Raw genomic sequence first — 22,504 nt, 5'->3', positions numbered from 1 at the left:
ATGCCGTCTTTGCGCAAAGCCAGCCAATTTCGCGTCTTGTCCGCACTGGTTGTGGGTTCGATTGTCTGTTGCGCCAAAAGGTGAGAATTGCTCCATTGAGCGCGGAGTCTGTCAAGGTTATTGACCGCGCGGTGATTTGATTGATCGATTTGTTTGTTGGTGATTGAAGGTGATGTGTTGTGTTTACTGTTATTTCAGCGTCAACGAACCTGGCAACATGTCATTCGTGAAGGAGACGGTGGACAACCTGCTCAAAGGGTACGACATCCGACTGAGGCCGGACTTTGGAGGTATGCTGTCGCATCGATAACCCCCGCGTCAAGAGAAAACATCTTCACGTTACGCGCACGCTGCTTTGGTTTTTGGCGCCAGTCACCGTGTTGCGTTCAGGTGCTTGATCTCGAGGCCTAACGGGCGTCTTTCGTCCCCCCCAGGTGCTCCCGTCGCCGTCGGGATGAGCATCGACGTGGCGAGCATAGACATGGTGTCAGAAGTCAACATGGTGAGTGACACGTGCACGTTTGCAACATGCTGGTTTTACAGTAGGGGAGACCTGGAGTAAGTGTAACACCGGAGTCTGTCATAGAAAAATGCCCTGATAATGCCTGATGGGTGAATTCTGACACATTTGGTCTTGTATTATATGTTCTAAAATAGTCTTTATCCGTATGACGAGTCTACATGCTCATTCCGGCCACGCACATCACCTCTGAGGAAAAACAGTCGCTCCCCCGCAGTAGAAAACACATTGAATTGATCTGAGCTCAGTTTTATCCTTTATCTTTCCTGTTTTGTTTCAGATCTCTCGCTTTTTTAATCATTGTTTATCAGATATTGTGCATATTTGTGCATACATTGGGTGTAGCAACAGCGCGTATACCATAGACACCTGGAAGGCTCGCCTGTGTGGAAAACATAAGTGCAATTTGAGTCAGATGTGTATGACTGCCTGGTTCTAACAGAAAGACTCAGACGGCAAGTTAAAGTTGATCATTTTAATGCAACAAGTTAATGTACAGAAAGTTATTGTATTTGGTGTAGAAGATATGGTGCTGGTCCAACCCAGTCTCATGGATTGCCGCGATTCAGCAGCACGAAATATACATTAAACTATTGGTTCGTCATATTGTCATTAAAAGTGCAAAATTTTCATCATGGCAGCACAAATTCATTCTAATTCATTCCGTGATGGATGCACGTAATTAAAAGTGCAGCGGGGGGTGGTTAGGGTTAGGGTTAGGGGAAGGAGTAGGGTTAGGTTATGGTTAAGGTTAGGGTTGGGGTAGGAGTAGGGCTAGTAATAGTGAGTTAAAAAAAACCCCGTCACAAAAATTTGAATCATTTCTTGACGGAGTAGACTTGAGATGTTCCCAAATCCTGCCATTGGAGATGCTCCCTAGCCAGAGGACAGGGACCAACTGGTGGCAGTGGGGTGGAGGAGGGGATGTCTTGTCAGTGATCTGTAAACAAAGAGAGTGGAGTTAGAACACTGACGTTTTAAGGAATGTGCACTGTTTCCACTGGTTGAGAGCAGATGATGAAAGCCAATGTGAATTAATCGATTCTGAGTGCCTACTTAAATGTCCTCTGGTAGAACTTACGCTGTGGTGCATTTCAATTCAAGCTCTTCACTTGACAACCTTGAAGGTCAGTATAAGCTTGTGAATATTGTATTCCTTTTCCAAAAAGAATAATATGACTTTTTTATAAAGTTTTTACAGAAATTAAGTGATTATTTAAGCTATGTATAGCTTAAAAACATAACTACATCATGTAGTCGGTCAGTATAATTAGTTGCTCTTTTTTATTTGTCATGAGGTATTTTAAATTTAGTTCTATTCCTATAACATTTGTTCATGTAGGCAATGTTCATGAAATAATTTTTGTTTTTCATGTATTATCCTATAAAGAAGGATGAGAATGACTTACTGAAAATGGTTGCAAAACACTGAAATTATCTGTAAATCTAATTTTAAAGACAAAGCTGAAATACAGAAAAATCAGCTGATCTGCTGAAAAATTCACTGGCTACAAAAATGAGTGATCATTCTTCTTTTTGGTAGCTTTCAGTCAATTTTCTAAAAAAATGATTTTCCTGGAACTTCCCAGTGGGTTTTTTATCCCCAGCTGGCTGAAGGCCAGAAGGGGGATTATGTCATGGCGATTTCCATCCATCCGTCTGTCTGTCCGTCTGTCTGGCTGTCCGTCCACCCCAAAAAGGGTATAAGCTTTCTGAGCTCAACTCCTCTCACATTTTTAGAAGGAATTTCATGAAACATGGCACAAGTCGTTGTTATAGGTTGGCAATACACATATTATAATGTAGTTCAAGTTGGGCCCATTTTACCAGAGTTATAATCCTTGATTAACAAATCTAGACTGCGTCAGTTTCATGAGCGAGTGCCTGAATTCTGAAATCAACTCCTCTCACATTTTTAATAGGAATTTTGGGAAACGTGGTACAATTCCTTGTTATAGGTTGGTAATATGCATATTTTAATATAATTCGAGTTGGACTAATTTTACCAGAGTTATGGACCTTGATTAACAAAGCTAGACTCCATCAGTTTCATGCTTCAGTGCCTGCATTCTGAAACCACCTCCACTCACACTTTTAGATGGAATTTCATGTAACTTGGTACACATCCTTGTTATAAGTTGATATATATAGTACAAGACTGACACATTTTGGCAGAGTTATAGCCCTTGATTAACAAACCTAGACACTGCCACTTTCATGAGTTGGTGTCTGCATTCTAGAATTACCCATTAGACACCTTGAAATGTTATCAGAATGAATCAAGCACTTGTACCAAAGCAGCATTTGACAGTGGGGATATTGTGCTCTCAGAGCACTCTTGTTTGATTTGAAATGAAATGAAAACCATTTCATGTTGAATGAGGTTGAATCTAGTTTCAACTAGTTCACAACTGATTTACAGTTACAGTACAGTACATTTACTGGAAAAAGTGAAGCAATGTGAAGTCTTTCCAGAAGCATTGTATAAAATAAATAAAATGTAAAAATCACAAAACAACAACAACAACAACAAAAAAAAAACTATAAAAATCTCAAAAGCAACCAATTACTTTGGCAGTATCTTTTTTGGAGCTTGATCACAGATCTCTCATTTATTGTAGTTGTCCGATTTATTGAATTTATTTTAGATTTTTCAATATTTTTGCATTCAAATTCTAATGGCTGAATAATCTTAACACTCCTTTGCTGCTTTTTGAAACTGTGTACTTGCATTATAATGGATATGTAATAGTATTAAAATGACAGTAAGTCTGTTTATAGCAATCACTCTTGGGACAGTGTATCATCCAACAAAGACAGTAATTGTGACAGTCCCAAACCAACTCATCTTGTACTGGAAAAGAAGAAAGGTTTTACCCCTTGAACATGCTTCTTTTTATATCTTCCGTATCTATGGATGAGCACTTCAGTATTTGTCCTACCTCTGTTTCTGGAGACGTGTCAGCATTAACGGTACTATCAGCTGCATTTGCCGCATTCGAATTCTCATCACCACCACCTTCAACACCAAATTTGACACATTTGCACTATGCTTTATTATTTTTTTTTAATTTAATTTAATTTTTTAATTTAATTTTTTTCATTAATGGTGCACGTCAGTTGAGTCCAAAACAATTCCTGGCACCAACCAGCAGCCCTTGTTATATAAAACAAACCTCCACTTCGACACAAGTTGCAACTTTCACTGCTGAAAAAATGAAGCCAACGCAGGAGTTCGAAAAGTTGCACTTCTTTGATTGGCCACTTGAGGCTGGTTCCAAAAGTGAATCAATCCCCATAGAAGCCCATGGTAAAATGTCCAACTTTACAACAGAAATTAACATGTTTACAGCCTCATACAACAAAACGAACAACAACAACAATAAGAATGTTTTTTTTAAATCTCTATAGCTATTTTCCCCATTCATGAGAACTGTCAGGTGGCGGGGGGGGGGGGGGGGGGGGGGGGGGGGGGTTGGGATTTTTAAGCCATTTTAAGCTGTAAAGTTATTGCAAATAAATAAATTAATTAAATAAAAAATAAAAAACAGAAAAAAAAAACAAAATACAGGATTTTGACATGGGTGTTTCCTTATGAATTTTAAAACACTTTGTGCTTTGTTTTATGATGATCAAAGTGTGATGGCAACATAGCACTGATCTATTTACTGATTTATTTACTATGATAGTCTTTGTGGACATTTTGAAAAGAAGGCCTCTTAACTTAGGACTCCATTTCCCATGATGCTTAGCTCCACAGATCCAGTTAATATGTATACCTTATCACGTCTGTTTATGTATCACACCCTGTATCATGCCCCGATGTATCTGTATCAGCCCGAGTCCGAAGGACAAGACATGTATTAAGATATTTATCGCATATTACAACATAAATAAAGAACAAGAACCATAATATAATTATCGTCAACTCCATTTAATAACAACTCATTTACTCACTACACCAACAATAATAAATAACATAACACAGTAGGTCTGAGCTACATAATCATCAAAATAGTTAAAGAATAATACATATGAATCATGTAGAACGAATTACGCAGGTAAATCATGTAGATATGTAAATTATGGAATGTTGTTATGTCTCTCTATTAAGTCATGTGTCCTTCATCACTAACTTCTTGGTGTCTCACAACCTCAGTATGAAACTCAATTTGTACAACCCCAATTCCAATGAAGTTGGGACATTGTGTAAAATGTAAATAAAAACAGAATACAATGATTTTCAAATCCTCTTCAACCTATATTCAATTGAATATACCACAAAGACAAGATATTTAATGTTCAAACTGATAAACTTTATTGTTTTGTGCAAATATTTGCTCATTTTGAAATGGATGCCTGCAACACGTTTCAAAAAAGCTGGGACAGTGGTATGTTTACCACTGTGTTACATCACCTTTCCTTCTAACAACACTCAATAAGCGTTTGGGAACTGAGGACACTAATTGTTGAAGCTTTGTAGGTGGAATTCTTTCCCATTCTTGCTTGATGTATGACTTCAGTTGTTCAACAGTCCAGGGTCTCCGTTGTCATATTTTGCGCTTCATAATGCGCCACACATTTTCAATGGGCAACAGGTCTGGACTGCAGGCAGGCCAGTCTAGTACCCGCACTCTTTTACTACGAAGCCATGCTGTTGTAACATGTGCAGAATGTGGCTTGGCATTGTCTTGCAGAAATAAGCAGGGACGTCCCTGAAACAGACGTTGCTTGGATGGCAGCATGTGTTGCTCCAAAACCTGGATGTACCTTTCAGCATTGATGGTGCCATCACAGATGTGTAAGTTGCCCATGCCATGGGCAATAACACACCACCATACCATCACAGATGTTGGCTTTTGAACTTTGTGCTGGTAACAATCTGGATGGTCTTTTTCCTCTTTTGTCCAGAGGACACGATGTCCATGATTTCCAAAAACAATTTGAAATGTGGACTCATCAGACCACAGCACACTTTTCCACTTTGCTTCTGACCATTTCAAATGAGCTCGGGCCCAGAGAAGGCGGTGGCGTTGATGTATGGCTTTCCCTTTGCATGGTAGAGTTTTAACTTGCACTTGTAGATGTAGCGACGAACTGTGTTAACTGACAATGGTTTTCTGAAGTGTTCCTGAGCCCACGCAGTAAAATCCTTTACACATTGATGTCAGTTTTTAATGCAGTGTTGCCTGAGGGATCGAAGGTCATGGGCATTCAATGTTGGTTTTTGGCCTTGCTGCTTGTGAGTAGAAAGTTCTCCAGATTCTCTGAATCGTCTGGTTATATTATGGACTGTAGATGATGGAATTCCTAAATTCCTTGCAATTGAACGTTGAGAAATATTGTTCTTAAACTGTTGGACTATTTTTTTCACACAGTTGTTCACAAAGTGGTGATCCTCACCCCTTCTTTGCTTTTGAATGGTTGAGCCTTTTGGGGATGCTCCTTTTATACCCAGTCATGACACTCACAATTAGTGCCCTCACTTCCCAAACGCTTATTGAGTGTTGTTAGAAGGAAAGGTGATGTAACACAGTGGTAAACATACCACTGTCTCAGCTTTTTTGAAATGTGTTGTAGGCATCCATTTCAAAATTAGTAAATATTTGCACAAAAACAATAAAGTTCATCAGTTTGAACATTAAATGTCTTGTCTTTGTGGGGTATTCAATTGAATATAGGTTGAAGAGGATGTGCAAGTCACTGTATTCTGTTTTAATTTACATTTCACACAACATCCCAAATTCATTGGAATTGGGGTTGTAGAATTCTCCATGGTGAGGAGGCTAAAACTCTCTCACCTTGATCAGGCATCTTGGTTGAACAAAATGATTTGGATCCTATATCAGGATCCTGCACTTGACACCAGGGTAACACAAAATGGGGGGGTGTCATTGGTGGGGGCTGAGAAATGGGGGCTCCTGATTGGATGAAAAGCGGGGCAATACAAAGCCTGGTGTTTTCAGTGTCTTTTTTTGTGTCACCATGTTTTAAAATTTGTATTGCCCTGATTTTATTGCCACAGTTTCCAGGGCAGTAAAATTGATAGGACAAGTGTATGATTTATCAGACGTATTTTTTCTTGTATCTCATGGGGGCTGGTTTTTGAGTATGGGGCACATTTTTGTTGTAATATGTGATAAAGGACAGGTATCATGTATTATCATTGATCAAGTGCTGGTATTCAACCCCTCAGACTGATATATTAATTAGCATTTCATTCTGCCTGAGGAAGTTCTTTTGATCGAAAAATTGCATATTGGATTAAGAAGAAAAAAACCTTTTGCACAGATTTGAGTGTGCAGACTTTTTTGTTTTTGTTAGTCAGTTTAACCATGAAGTTATAAAAAATTACAAATGTGGTTGATTTGAGTGAAGCTACTGTTTGGGCGCTAGCATGGCACAAGTGTCCACCTGCTAACATACAGCTATTTCTTTTCTTAGTGTTGTAATACAAATATCAGATAATATAGTGTGCTCTTCAATTAATTGAAGTAATAGACCATATAAGAAGTCTGTGCTCCAGTATTTTCAGTGAGTGAAAATTTCGTATTTAGTTTGTATGTTAGCACCATAAGTAGTACTTTAAAGCAGCTATGGATAGCAAGGTAACATTAGCTACACAGTTAATAGTTAACACTTAATAATCTACCTAGTTTTGTATCTGTGAGGTAGGCATTAGAATTTCATACTTCCTTCACATATTTTGGTGGTTGTACCCATGCTGTACTCCTTAAGCCACTTATGGTCTGGCCAGGTAATCAACAAAGTCAGGCATTGCCAAGAAAGCAACATCTACCATCCATCACCCCGCAAGAGCTTCAAACCTGCTCCCCAGGAAACCTATGGGTGTATTTTTGCAATTATTCTCGATAATTTACTTACATTAATCTAATACACCTGCACACTTATTTTAGCTTGATGAAATTCTGCGTAACATGACCGCTTTAAGTCTGAACATATTGTTGTCACTCAAAGTTCACGGCCAGACATTGGTCATGTTTGGTACCACAGATGAAAGTGGTTCAAATCTGACAAAGAGGAAGGAAAAAAAAAATCAGTTTTGACTTGTTCATACTCAGACAATACAAAAATCAGATCTGTGTCATATGTGGGGAGAACCAATCTGGGCCAAATGGCTTACAATCTCAGCACAACCCGTGTTATAACACAAACTGATGAAAAGCCATGTTCTCAGCCAGAAGAAATGCTTGCTTCCACTTGCTCCGGTTGTTAACCTCTTTCGCCGTAGTGTTCGGGAATGTCCTCCCGGGGGACCCACTGTGCAGACAGCTATCAGCCAACTCTGATTGGATTTGCTCATTTGTGTGCTGGATGCCGACAGATACCCACGAGCAAAGTAACTTCAGGCTCTTGTATCGGGTCAGCAAACAGTGTAGCTTGAGTCTTAAAATATCACTGCTTGAGCCGATGATGACCTCGGTGGCAAGAACACTTGGCTGAGTTACATTCATTTTAATGGACCAATGATTTTAAGACTCTAGATTGAAAGAGTAGCTCAGGTTTTGAGACACAATCCAACATGTGAATGTAGCTTAGCTTGAGTTAGCTTTGTATTTTGTTGTTTTTATATACATTTAATTGTATATTTAGCTAATATGTGAATGTAGCTTAGCTTGAGTTAGCTTTGTATTTTGTTGTTTTTATATATAGTTAATTGTATATTTAGTTAATATGTGAATGTAGCTTAGCTTGAGTTAGGTTTGTATTTTGTTGTTTTTATATACAGTTAATTGTATATTTAGCTAATATGTGAATGTAGCTTAGCTTGAGTTAGCTTTGTATTTTGTTGTTTTTATATACAGTTAATTGTATATTTAGTTAATATGTGAATGTAGCTTAGCTTGAGTTTGCTTTGTATTTTGTTAACTTTATGTTTCATTAGATTAGGCTTCACATAGCTTTATATTTAACTTATACTCAACAAAAATATAAACGCAACACTTTTGGTTTTGCTCCCATTTTGTATGAGATGAACTCAAAGATCTAAAACTTCTTCCACATACACAATATCATCATTTCCCTCAAATATTGTTCACAAACCAGTCTAAATCTGTGATAGTGAGCACTTCTCCTTTGCTGAGATAATCCATCCCACCTCACAGGTGTGCCATATCAAGATGCTGATTAGACACCATGATTAGTGCACAGGTGTGCCTTAGACTGCCCACAATAAAAGGCCACTCTGAAAGGTGCAGTTTTGTTTTATTGGGGGGGGGATACCAGTCAGTATCTGGTGTGACCACCATTTGCCTCATGCAGTGCAACACATCTCCTTTGCATCATCTGTGAAAAGAACACCTCTCCAACGTGCCAAACACCAGCGAATGTGAGCATTTGCCCACTCAAGTCGGTTACGACGACGAACTGGAGTCAGGTCGAGACACCGATGAAGACGACGAGCATGCAGATGAGCTTCCCTGAGACGGTTTCTGACAGTTTGTGCAGAAATTCTTTGGTTATGCAAACTGCATATGCAGCTGTCCGAGTGGCTGGTCTCAGACGATCTTGGAGGTGAAAATGCTGGATGTGGAGGTCCTGGGCTGGTGTGGTTACACGTGGTCTGCGGTTGTGAGGCTGGTTGGATGTACTGCCAAATTCTCTGAAACACCTTTGGAGACGGCTTATGGTAGAGACATGAACATTCAATACACGAGCAACAGCTCTGGTTGACATTCCTGCTGTCAGCATGCCAATTGCACGCTCCCTCAAATCTTGCGACATCTGTGGCATTGTGCTGTGTGATAAAACTGCACCTTTCAGAGTGGCCTTTTATTGTGGGCAGTCTAAGGCACACCTGTGCACTAATCATGGTGTCTAATCAGCATCTTGATATGGCACATCTGTGAGGTGGGATGGATTATCTCAGCAAAGGAGAAGTGCTCACTATCACAGATTTAGACTGGTTTGTGAACAATATTTGAGGGAAATGGTGATAATGTGTATGTGGTAAACGTTTTAGATCTTTGAGTTCATCTCATACAAAATGGGAGCAAAACCAAAAGTGTTGCGTTTATATTTTTGTTGAGTATAGATTTAGATTCACTTTGGTTTATATTCACTTAGTTTTAGCTTCAGTAAGATTTTCCATGAGGATACATTGTATTTGCTAGCTGTATTTGCTACCAGAACCACAACCCCACACCTGTTCATCATGATTCATGAGGTGGGAAAAGTGCTACAGTCTCAGACTGCGTTAACTTTTAAACTCAAACACAAGTTGGATACCGTCTCGGAGCAAATATCCGCCTTGTAAAGGAAGATATTGGAGACCAGGTAATACTTATAAATTGGTTTCAGACGGTCAGAGTAGCCGTGGAATTTCTGTGTTTCTCTGCCCAACCCCAAACATGGCAGCTTATCAGCTACCGAACGTCAAAATGCCCCACTTGTTTTTCCTCCAGAAGGATCTCATCGGCCTTGGTGAAACATTCAGCTCCCCTCTTATCTATCTGCCCTTCCTCACAGCCTCCTGTTGTTAAGGCAACTCCAGCATACACGGGCAGAGACTCATATGAGCCACCTGCACACATGGACGCATGCTCCTTCCACTTCCCCCCCCTTGTGTTTCTGTCCACCCCCCACTACCCCTGCCTCCGCACCGCCACTCCTTTCCCCCACGACTCAGCTGCTGCAGCCTTCCATTTCCCCCTGAGCTCACGGCTGCACGGGATACTGCTGCGGCCACCCAACACTCACATTGCCTCAATTCGGATGACAGACTGTCTTAAAGTTTATCGTACATAAACAATCAACTAGCAGTAATTGTGGATTAATTGCTGTATTTTTGTCTGAGGTGATTGCGTGTGAAGATAATTTTGTTGCACTTGTAACTTCGTTGCACTTGTAATGACAATAATATCTATCTATCTATCTATCTATCTATCTATCTATCTATCTATCTATCTATCTATCTATCTATCTATCTATCTATCTATCTATCTATCTATCTATCTATCTATCTATCTATCTATCTATCTATCTATCTATCTATCTATCTATCAGCAAGTTTTATGTTTAGTTACATTCATATTCATGTTGATTTTATTTAGTATTACAGTTTGCTGTCTATTGTTATTTTTCATATACAATTAGCTGTATATTTAGTTAAAATGTGTAGGCAGTTTTGATTGAGTTTGCTTTGTATTTTTTAGCCTTATGTTTCATTAGGTTTGGGTTATTTTTAGACTATCAGCATTGTATGTTAGCTTTTATATACAGTTAGTTTTCTATTTAGTTAATTATATCTTTAATTAACTTTACATTCATTTATTTGGAGTCAGTTAGCTTTTCAGTTAGTAGTGTAGTCTGTTGGTTGTATGTACAGTTACAGTGTATCCAGAAAGTATTCACAGCACTTCACTTTTGCCACATTTTGTGTTACAGCCTTATTCCAAAATGCATGAAATCCATTTTTTCCTCAAAATTCTACACACAATACCCCATAATGACAATGTGAAAACAGTTTTGAGATTTTCCACAAATTTATTAAAAATAAAAACTAAGAAATTGCAGCTGCCAGCTACCTAAGTTTTCACAGCCTTTGCCATGCAGCTCACAATTGAGCTCAGGTGCAGCCTGTTTCCACTGATCATCCTTGAGATGTTTCTCCAGCATAATTGGAGTCCACCTGGGGTAAATTCAGTTGATTGGACATGATTTGGAAAGACACATACCTGTCTACATATAAGGTTCACAGTTGACAGTGCATGTCAGAGCACAAATCAAGCATGAAGTCAAAGGAATTGTCTGTAGACCTCTGATACAGGACTGTCACAAGGCACAAATCTGGGGAAGGGCACAGAAACATTTCTGCTGCTTTGAAGGTCCCAATGAGCACAGTGGTCTCCATCATCCATAAATGGAAGAAGTTTGGATCCACCAGGACTCTTCCTAGAGCTGCCCGCTTGTCTAAACTGAGTGACTGGGGAGAAGGGCGGTGACCAAGAAGTCAATGATCACTCTGTCAGAGCTCCAGCATTCCTCTGTGGAGAGAGGAGAACCTTCCAGAAGAACAACCAACTCTGCAGAAACCCACCAATCAGGCCTGTATGGTAGAGGAAAGCAAGCACCATCCCTACAGTGACGCATGGTGGTGGCAGAATCATGCTGTGGGGATGTTTTTCAGCAGCAGGAACTGGGAGACTAGTCAGGATGTAATACACTACCAGTCCAAAGTTTGTAAAGTATATATATATATATATATATATATATATATATATATATATATATATATATATATATATATATATATATATATATATATATATATATATTTTTTTTTTTTTTTTTCATTTCTTTGATTTGATCTGGTGATCGTCTAGTGGTTAAAGCATTCGGCTTGAGATCAGAGGATCCTTGTTTCAAATCCCAGCCTGACTGGAAAATCACTAAGGGACCTTGGGCAAGGTCTTTAATCCCCTAGTTGCTCCTGGTGCGTAGTGGGTGCCTTGTACTGCAGCACCCTCACAATGGGGTGAATGTGAGCCATTATTGTAAAGCACTCTGAGCGTCTGATGCAGATGAAAAAGTGCTATATAAATGCAATCATTTACCATTTGATCTGGTGACTACCAAGGCTGCTGTTACATGGTGTTCTTATGCATCAAAATTTTCAATGACATTTGCATTAAACAGACCTGTTGGGCTCCTCAATACAGAGACTGATTAGTTTGTTAATTCAGGAATTTCTGCACAAACAACTTGGTATCATTTTGTGAAGCTGCTTACAGATCTTGACTTCTTAGTTTTAGAAGGGTGAAAGAAGTAATTTCTGTATTTTCTGGACTACAAACCCGACCAGAGTATGTCACATCTGAGCATACAAGCAGAGCCACCAGAGTATAGAACATTTATTTTTTAAATATGGTACTACCACTTCATGCCACAAGAAGCAAAATTTATTTAATTGGCACATTATTTATTTATAATACACAATGTCCATTATATATCTGCGAGGCAATGCACGTGTCCGTGCGGGTGTTGATCAATACTAATGACTCAGAGATTATTTCACCAGGTGTTTCCCGGCTAATATGTAATCTGCACTATGGTTTGAAACAAGAGATGCCCATCTACTGGTGCTTCTAGACGCTTTCACACATACTTTATATTTCAGCTGCAAATATTCACTGACATACCATCTAGTGCAGGAGTGGCCAGGTTCGATCCTCGAGAGCCACCTTCCTGACACTCTTAGTTGTCTCCCTGCTCCAACACACCTGAATCCAATGAAAGACTCGTTAGCAGACTTTTAACGAGCCTTTCATTGGATTCAGGTGTGTTGGAGCAGGGAGACAACTAAGAGTGTCAGGAATGTGGCTCTCAAGGACTGAACTTGGCCACCCCTGATCTAGTGTCTAAGCTTACACTCCAGGACCGAGTGAGAAGCTCAAATATCCAGGTAGTTGCTTGGAGTAGAGCCATTTTTTTCTCCCCATTGAAAAGAGCCAGCTGTGGTGGTTCGGACATCTGGTGTTGATGCCTTGTTGTCTCACTAAGGAGGTCTTTCAAGCATGTCTAACTGGGAAGCCAGGGGGATGCTGGAGGGATTATAATTACCAGATGGCTTGGGAATGCTACAGGATCCCCCAGGAAGAGTTAAAGGACTTGCATGAGGATAGGGAAGTGTGGGATGAGCTGCTTGGACATCTAGCAGAAAATGAATGAATGAATATCCACTTACATCCCATAATCTGTCTTTCATCCAAATTATAGTTAACTGTGGGTTGTACCAGAGTTGTTGGTAGGTTGTGGATAACTGTTGTTCACTGACATAAGGTGGAGAAGCAGGGGTGCCCCAGCTTTATACAGATTAGGTAGCTAATCATTATGTAAGGGTGACAATGAAAAAACATGAACAACCAAACTAATGAACTGCCTATACTACATATATAGTACATAGATCTGGTTTGCCATCTGCTGCTTACCACCAATGCAGCATTAATCTGCAGTCCAGTTTTCATGGTGAGCATGAAAAAAACAACAACCACAATATCAAGAAGAGTTCTTCTGTGTGGTGTACCATGGCACCCATCATGATACACCAAATTAAAGAGGTATTGCTTAACCCTAATGAAAACTATTTATGCAGTCAAGTTTGGTGATTAAAATATGCAGTATGGTTCATCTGGGGTGGGGGCATCATAAATGTGGTGTGCATAGTTTTTACAAATATGTTTCATAATATACAGCCTCTGACTTGTACGATTATTTTTTTTCCAGTCGTCTCATGTTACAAAAAGCAAATAAAAATCACAATATTATAATAATATTGTAATATCAAATTTCAAATCTTGTAGAATCACATTTCTTAAGAATTGCGTTATGTATCGAATCGACATCTAAACATCCTGATTCGGGGCCCCACAATCCACCACAGTGGCAAAAGATAGCGGCCATACTCTCACAAGCGCCACTAGCTTAGCTTATGGCAAGCTAAAAGTGGACGCTCTCATTTTGGCTGAACAGCTGTCCAGTTTCTGGGTATTCTGTGTTAGTACGCACCCGCGACCGTCGTGCTTGATGAATTCCTGCGCAAAAATTAGTTCCTAGATAACTGTGATTATATTCCTGTGAGATAATGAGTATATCTCATCTAAATTCATTCTAAAATTTACTAGTAATAAAATTATAAAGATAACTTTTTAGAGTGGCCTTAATATATATTTAAGAAACTTAAAGTTTATGAGCAACTTCATCTGTTATTGCTCAAGGACATTGTAAACATTGACACGATGGAGTTTGATGTGGAAGAGTTCAGAAAGATACGATTGGAATGGTTTGATTACCATTTACAGTTGGCGATGAAAGACTGGGGTGTTAACAAGAACAAGAAGCTGCACTGAAAGAGATCTATCTGGGAAGAGACACGTTCTGTGTGTTGTTGCTTCAACGAGAGCGGCACGCTGAGCAGTGTGGCGAAAGGAGTCCGGTGAGCTCAATCTCTGGATGCGAATAAAAACAGAATACAATGATTTGCAAATCCTCTTCAACCTATATTCAATTGAATACACCACAAAGACAAGATATTTAATGTTCAAACTGATAAACTTTATTGTTTTTGTGCAAATATTTGCTCATTTTGAGATGGATGCCTGCAACACGTTTCAAAAAAGCTGGGACAGTGGTATGTTTACCACTGTGTTACATCACCTTTCCTTCTAACAACACTCAATAAGCGTTTGGGAACTGAGGACACTAATCGTTGAAGCTTTGTAGGTGGAATTCTTTCCCATTCTTGCTTGATGTACAACTTCAGTTGTTCAACATTCTGGGGTCTCTGTTGTTGTATTTTGCACTTTATAATGCGCCACACATTTTCAATGGGTGACAGGTCTGGACTGCAGGCAGGCCAGTCTAGTACCCACACTCTTTTACTATGAAGCCACGCTGTTGTAACACGTGCAGAATGTGCCTTGGCATTGTCTTGCTGAAATAAGCAGGAACATCTCTGAAAAAGAAGTTGCTTGGATGGCAGCATGTGTTTCTCCAAAACTTGGATGTACCTTTCAGCATTGTTGGTGCCATCACAGATGTGTAAGTTGCCCATGTCATGGTCACTAACACACCCCCATACCATCACAGATGCTGGCTTTTAAACTTTGCCCTGCTTCTGTGTAGGCTCTCAGTTGTCCAGGTGGTTTCCATAGTAGAGAAGCTTGAATCTTCGACTGGACTGGATTGCTTGACGTGAGGACGTTTCGCTTCAAATCACAGAAGCTTCCTCAGCTAAAATTCTTGCTCTGGTAGTCTGACTTCTGTCTTGACTCTTGTAGAGAAGAAATTCTTCTCTACAAAGAAAGATTGTAGAAAGAAAGATTTCTTCTCTACAAGAGTAAAGACAGAAGTCAGACTACCAGAGCAAGAATTTTAGCTGAGGAAGCTTCTGTCCCTTACCAAAAAATAGTACTGATAAGTATATAAAAAGTAAACTGGAAGTATACTTGAAACATACTTGTATGTACTACTTTTTGGTAAGGGGTGATTTGAAGCGAAACGTCCTCACGTCAAGCAACCCAGTCCAGTCGAAGATTCAAGCTTTGCCCTGCTAACAATCTGGATGGTCTTTTTCCTCTTTTGTCCAGAGGACACGACGTCCATGATTTCCAAAAACAATTTGAAATGTGGACTCATCAGACCACAGCACACTTTTCCACTTTGCGTCTGTCCATTTCAAATGAGCTCAGGCCCAGAGAAGGCAGCGGCATTTCTGGATGTTGTTGATGTATGGCTTTCACTTTGCATTGTAGAGTTTTAACTTTACTTGTAGTGATGAACTGTGTTAACTGACCCCACGCAGTAAGATCCTTTACACAATGATGTCGGCTTTTAATGCACTGGTTTGAAGGTCACAGGCATTCAATGTTGGTTTTCGGCCTTGCCGCTTACATGAAGAAAGTTCTCCAGATTGTATGAATTTTCTGATGATATTATGGACTGCAGATGATGGAATCGCTAAATTCCTTGCAACTGAATGTGGAGAAACATTGTTCTTAAACTGTTGGACAATTTTTTTCATGCAGTTGTTCACAAAGTGGTGATCGTCACCCCATCTTTGCTTGTGAATAGCTGAGATTTTTTTGGGATGCTCCTTTTATATCCATTTATGAGTGTCCTCAATTCCCAAATGCTTATTGAGTGTTGTTAGAAGGAAAGGTGATGTAACACCGTGGTAAACATACCACTGTCCCAGCTTTTTTGAAATGTGTTGCAGGCATCATTTCAAAATGAGCAAATATTTGCACAATGTTTTTGTGCAAATATTTGCTCAACAATAAAGTTTATCAGTTTGAACATTAAATATATTGTGTTTGTGGTGTATTCAATTGAATATAGGTTGAAGAGGATTTGCAAATCACTGTATTCTGTTGTTATTTACATTTTACACAACGTCCCAACTTCATTGGAATTGGGGTTGTATCACAAATGACAGTGGCTTAAATCTAATGGGAGGAAAGTCATATTTGGCCTGTTGACACTCATACAGTAGGAATAAGAAACTCTGATCTCTGTCATATGTGAGGATAATAAGCTGGGCCAATCAGCATACAATGTCAACACAGTTTTTACTAAATGATGACACTGAAAAAAATATTTAACTGTTTTCAGCCAGAGGTCATACTTGCTTCTGACTTGCTCTACTTCTTAACCTCTTGCGCTGCAACATTCAAGAACGTCCTCCCAGAGGGGCCTTCTTCTGCTGACAGATATAAGCGAATTCTGATTGCTTTTGGTAATTTGTGAGCTGGATGTTGACACGTACCCACATGAGCAAAATAACTCCAGGCTCATGCTCACAATTTCGTGAGAATGAATGCATAAACAAGGATAACAACATATTGTTTGCATCAGTCATGTGATTGTATGCATCAAGCAACTGCATGTGTTGCAATTGCACAGTAATGGAATTACAATGACAGCTAAATCTGACCATATTTTATCTTACCATTAAAAATTTGTTCTGATTGTCATTCTGTTGTCATAGATACCCATGTGTATCTCCACATTCTAAATTTATTTCATGATTTATGTGCATTCTTCTGTGGCTGCAGCTATGATCTCATATACCGTGAACTTTCAGTGACTACAGTAAAAGCATACTTTGGTATGCAGGCTGTTTGAAGGATCCTTGGGTACTGCTCATATAAACTTTACTTCAGGAGGGTCAGGAGTATCATTTCCATTGTGATGGATGATTATCTATGACTTATTTGGCACTTTTCTCTGGGCAATCCAGCAAGCAGGTGCCTCAGTGTTGAGGTAGTGATGGCAAAATGAGGCCTCATGAAGTATTTGTTGTTGTTTTTTTTTCTGAGCTCACTAGATGGTAGTATCTGACACATTGTCAAAATGTCACTGCTAATGTTTCCTCACAATGCAAGAGATGCTCCTAACCCAAACCTCCTTAATTAACCACTCATTTAACACAAAGACCCAAAGATCCTCTAAAGAGACCTAGTACCAAAGACATCCAGTCTTCACCTTGGGTCACTGGTTGGTGTCCAAGTATCACGACCATATCATAAAACAGGAAGCATCAGAATCCCAAAGACTTGGACCTTCATTCTCCTGCAAAGATATTGGCATCACCTAAGACCTCTGCCCAATGACTTCAGGTCTCCATAATCTCTTCCCAGGAGTTTCCCAATATCAGAGGCCAAGGACTAAAAAACATGAATTTCACTGCCAAGATAAGTCAGCGTGTCTTAAAGTTCAACACTTTCACTGCAAACAGATATGAGGGATGATTGAGAAGTTTTGAGCCTGACCCAGAAAAAGTAGGATGTGGTTCTCCATTTTTTGCATTCTATGAAACCAACATTTCTCAAGAAGGTGTGAATTTTTTACCCACTGGGTGCAGTGTTGAGAAATGTTGGTTTCTCAATCTTCTCAGTCGCCCCTTATGCATATCTGTTGGCAGAGTCCAGGAAATCAATGAAGCCTGGATCATTATTTTTATTCGCGACAATCAAAAACCCAAAGCCTGAGTCCTCACTCAGCTTCACATCCTCCAATCAGTATACCATACCATACCATACCAACTTTATTTATCAAGCACCTTAAAACAGCCAGCGCGGACACAAGGTGCTATACACTAAAAACAAAAGACAAATTAAAATACAGTAAAACAAAAATAAAAAGAACCACTGAAATGTAATTTAAAACATTATCAAACTAAGCCTTGTTTGTGTCAAAAGCCAAGGAAAAAGATACATTTTTAAATGTACTTTAAACATGGCCAATGAGGGTGCCTCCCTAACACAAACTGTTCCACAGTCTGGGAGCAACAACATTGTAAGCCCTGTCCCCTCTGAGCTTTCTCTTTGACCTGGGCACTTGCAGGAGCAGTTGCTGAGCTGACTGGAGGGACCGACTAGGTGCATAAAGCTGAAGAAGCCCAGAGAGGTACAATAGAGCAAGACTATGGAGGGACTTAAAAATGAATATAAGAATTTTAAAATGGACCCTAAAATGAACCAGCAACCAGTACATTGCGGCCAGGACAGGAGTCACTCCTCCGAGCCCCTGTCAAAACGGCATTCTGGACCGAGTGCAGACGGGAGAGAAGTGCCTGATTTACTCTCACATAAAGCCACTTGCAGTAATCCAGATGAGATGAAACAAAAGCATGAATGACCAACTCAAAATGTTGCCTGGAAAGAAAAGTTTCCACTGTTGCCAAGTGCCGCAAATGATAAAAAAAAAAAAAACAGATTTCACCACTAACGCAATTTGACTGTCCAATTTAAGATCACCATCCATCTTAAGATCAGTAAACATTTCCTCGCCAACAAAGGCAGTTTTCCACAATGAAGTGGGAAATGCTGAATTTATTTTGAACAGAATCAGTCGAACGCGTCAGACATGTGGTCCACTCAGCCAGAACCAGGTTCAACTACTGAACCCGGTTTGGACATGCTTTTAGCACAAACCATGATAAGTTCCTAATATTAAAAAGCAAGCTGTTCTTCTCCACTGAGGAGGTGGAAGCAGGTGATCAACCTGAAATTAAATAGTAGAGATCACACCAACAGTGATAATGAATCAGGCTCACAGCTGATTGGCTGAAACCCAACATGGGACTGGGGAAGACATGTGCACTTGTTAGATAAATCATTTCTGGCCGTTAGCTTGCATTGAAGGCAAAACAAGACCGGTCAAGTTGTCTGTTAATTTTGCACCACTGACATTTGGTGGATGCTTTTCATCCAGTCTGTGCGCCACATGGGGTTGCACCGGAGAGAAATGGATAATGAGCACTTTTGTCCCGACAGCAACAGAACCGCGCTCTGTCCATTGTGCAGCAATGAGCAGCACAGCCCCGATAAACGCAGCTTTTGCTTTCTTTTATCAAAAAGACTTTTTCCATGTTGTCCAGCTTCATCCTGCTTTTTATTTTAATACGATCTCAAATGCCCTTCGCAAGCTGAATGACCCACCGGAAAAAAAACAGATTTATTAGTTGAGAGTTTGTTATTACAAGTACAGCTTTTTGACAGCTGAACAGTTCCTGCTCAATTTGTTCTTTGAGAACACAAAGAAGGAAGCAATAAATTATCAAATTTTGTGAGTAAAGGTCTTTTTCTGGCTACTTTTGTGTGAAACATTGTTTTTATTTATTCCCTATAATTGCTTTTGCAGACAGAGATTGTAGTTCAAAGTGAAGGTCAAAATTATTAACTTTAAAACAGCTGAAGTCCAAAAGTTCAGATTAGGGTAATGTCTGTGGGTATTTGTCAGAGGTACGCTCTCAAATTTCATGTTTTTTTTTTTTATCAGGAGGAGTAATAATTAAACATAATTAAACATAGAAAAATTATTATATTAATAACAATAATAAAAATAGATTTTATTTGTAACGCACTTTACATCAAATAAATGTTCTCAAAGTGCTGCAGTGCATAAAGACAAAATATCTAGAAAAAACATCTGAGACAACATTAAACTGAGGCAACATAATTAAAATAAAAACAGAGAGGCTATAATTAGTAAGTCCCTTTGGCTGCTCCCTTGTTTTTGTACTCAAGGTCGCCACAACAAATCGAAAGGGGATCTGCATGTTGAATTGGCACACGTTTTACGCCGGATGCCCTTCCTGATGCAACTCCACATTACATGGAGAAATGTGGTAGGGGTGGGATTCCAACCGGGAACCTTCCGCACTGAAATCAAGTGCATTAACCACTTGGCCACCACCCCTACATCCCAACAGAGAGGCTATAATTAAAACACTCAAATGCCTTTCTAAAAAGTTTTTAAGGCCTTTGCCAAATTGCAATTATTGCCCAATAATTCATATTATAACCTGTATAATCGTCATGTGACCAAAACAGATGGTCTGATCTTCTTTTTCTTCTAAACCTAATTTCTTAATGTTGAATAAATAATGGCTGGTTATTCATTAGATTAGATTAGATTCGACAGAACTTTATACCCCCTGTATCCATCCCCTGACTTGTCTAAAGAAAAGTGGCTGTAAATGTGATGACTTACTGTAAATTAACCAAAGGGTGCCAATAATTGTGTCCAGCATACATTTTATGACATAATTTTTTGTTTCGATTTATAAAAGCATTTTGTTTTGTTCTTGTTGCCAAAAAACTTTGGATACTTTTTAAATTATTTTGATGGAACAAAATTGCTTTCTTTGCATTTATTTGTGCAAAGAAATCCCAGACCTATATAAAAATGTGTACATAGGACAGGCCAAAATAAAGTGTCCAAATCACCTAAACTGCATGTCTGTGGGAGGAAGCCGGATGGGAACCCACACAAACATGGGCAGAAGATGCAAACTCAACATAGAAAGGCCACAGGTGGGAATGGATCCCACATCCTTCTTGCTGCGAGGTAACAGTGCTAACTGCTGAGCCATCATGCTGCCCAGTGAAACAACCTATAAATTTAATAAGTTGTTTTCAGCAGTTGAGCAAAGCTGGCGTGAGAAGAGAGGAAGGGAGGGACGGAAGATCTGTTGATGGTCATCGATCAAAATACCTCCTCTAGCTTGTGAACCAGTGATGTGCCCACCTAATGTTCAGCATCTGGATTGTCCACCATCCACCTGGCATGGGCAGCTGCGTAAATCAGTCACTACCACTCCTGTGTCTTGTTGGTGTGCATGCGTCTGCTCTTGCAGATGCTAAAGTGTCAAAGGAAGGCGCACTAATGACCTCGGAGGTTTGTTAGCGGCGTGCCAGGAGGTGGTCCTTGATGGAAAAACACACTCCATGCAAGGCTAACTAGATTGCGTGTGTTGAAGCAACACTGACAGAAAACACTTTCACATTTTAGAATGCTTTGATAACACTGAAACGCATTGCTCATTCCCGCTAGTTACCCGTTTTAATGTGTTGTGAAGAAAGTTCAGGTGCCGAAGAAGGTCACCGTGTGTGGGCGTGTTTATCGTCCCATTTTTTGCCTTTTTAGAAAAGCACAAACAAGGCATTGTTCTGTATTTTAACGCCAGCGATTGAGGTCTTCCTGTCTGCTAATGTTTGACTCATGAAAATCTTAATTTTAAGCAAATTCATGTCTTGCACGGTGAAGGTAGCACACCGCCCGCACACACACAGGGACACAGCCAGAGTCTGCTCTGTGGATAGTTGCAGTAACAGCCTGTAGATGCTAATCATCTGTACACCCACGGCTGCGTGTGGGTGTCGGAGAGAAAGAGAGAAAGGAAAAAAAACCCATCTGAGGTGAAAAGATCTATCCCTCTCACTTTCTCCAAATGTTCCTGCAGCCTGTTTTGTTTTGTAGTTTTTTTTTTACAGCGACTCCTTGGCGCTGCCGGCGCACCAGCACTGCAACAAGCTCATAAACAAGCTGTGCTTTGTTTACCTACGTTCCACGAGAACTATTTGTCATGTGGCTGAAATGTGCAAACGTCTTCACATTTTATATGCACCTGTTTTCTGCTGAATGTCATCAAGACATTTTTATAACCAGATGTAATTAAGCAGCGGAATAGCAATAACGCAACCGTGTCTGACTCTGAATAAGCTGCATTCATCACGGTAACGCCAGATCTGTTGTCATGCTTGATGTCAGGTGGTGCAAATGTACAAGCTATATCATCTTAATTATCTTATATAGGCGTCCCAGCAATGCAAAAAGTCTATATCTTGTCTATATCCCGCCGCTGTGACTGTGGCTTAATATATCTCAATGTCTTTTATCCGACATCCGGCTTCCTGCCTGATGGAATGTAATTGGCCTCAGGAGAAAGCATGCTGCAGGATGAAATGATGATCAGTAGGATTTAGGGCATGCAGAGCGGGCAGTTGCCAATGAACGAGCTTTACTGATCTACCGACCCCCTGTTTTTTTGCTTTGCGCTGTGACACAATAATAACTTTGTGTTCTGTTGCCTGCACCTTGAAGGCACTGAAACTATTGGCTTAGAGAGTCTAAAATTGATCTCATTTACGTTCTCTGTGCCATTCAACTGTTATGCAA

General features: G+C 39.7%; 1 protein-coding gene across 2 annotated transcripts in view; it reads left to right on the top strand.

Moving 5' to 3' along the window:
* LOC117515096 (gamma-aminobutyric acid receptor subunit beta-3-like) overlaps nucleotides 1-22,504 on the top strand; it is a 115,449-nt gene continuing 92,945 nt past the window's right edge. For both annotated transcript variants that reach the window (XM_034175607.1, XM_034175614.1), the window contains exons 1-3: nucleotides 1-80; nucleotides 199-290; nucleotides 435-502. In XM_034175607.1, coding sequence (XP_034031498.1) covers nucleotides 1-80; nucleotides 199-290; nucleotides 435-502 — 240 coding nt within the window. The remainder of the gene's footprint in view (nucleotides 81-198; nucleotides 291-434; nucleotides 503-22,504) is intronic.

Source organism: Thalassophryne amazonica, chromosome 1, assembly GCF_902500255.1.
Source record: "Thalassophryne amazonica chromosome 1, fThaAma1.1, whole genome shotgun sequence".
Lineage (NCBI taxonomy): Eukaryota > Metazoa > Chordata > Actinopteri > Batrachoidiformes > Batrachoididae > Thalassophryne > Thalassophryne amazonica.
The sequence above is the reverse complement of the archived record's forward strand: the minus strand, read 5'-3'. Positions and strand labels throughout refer to the sequence as shown.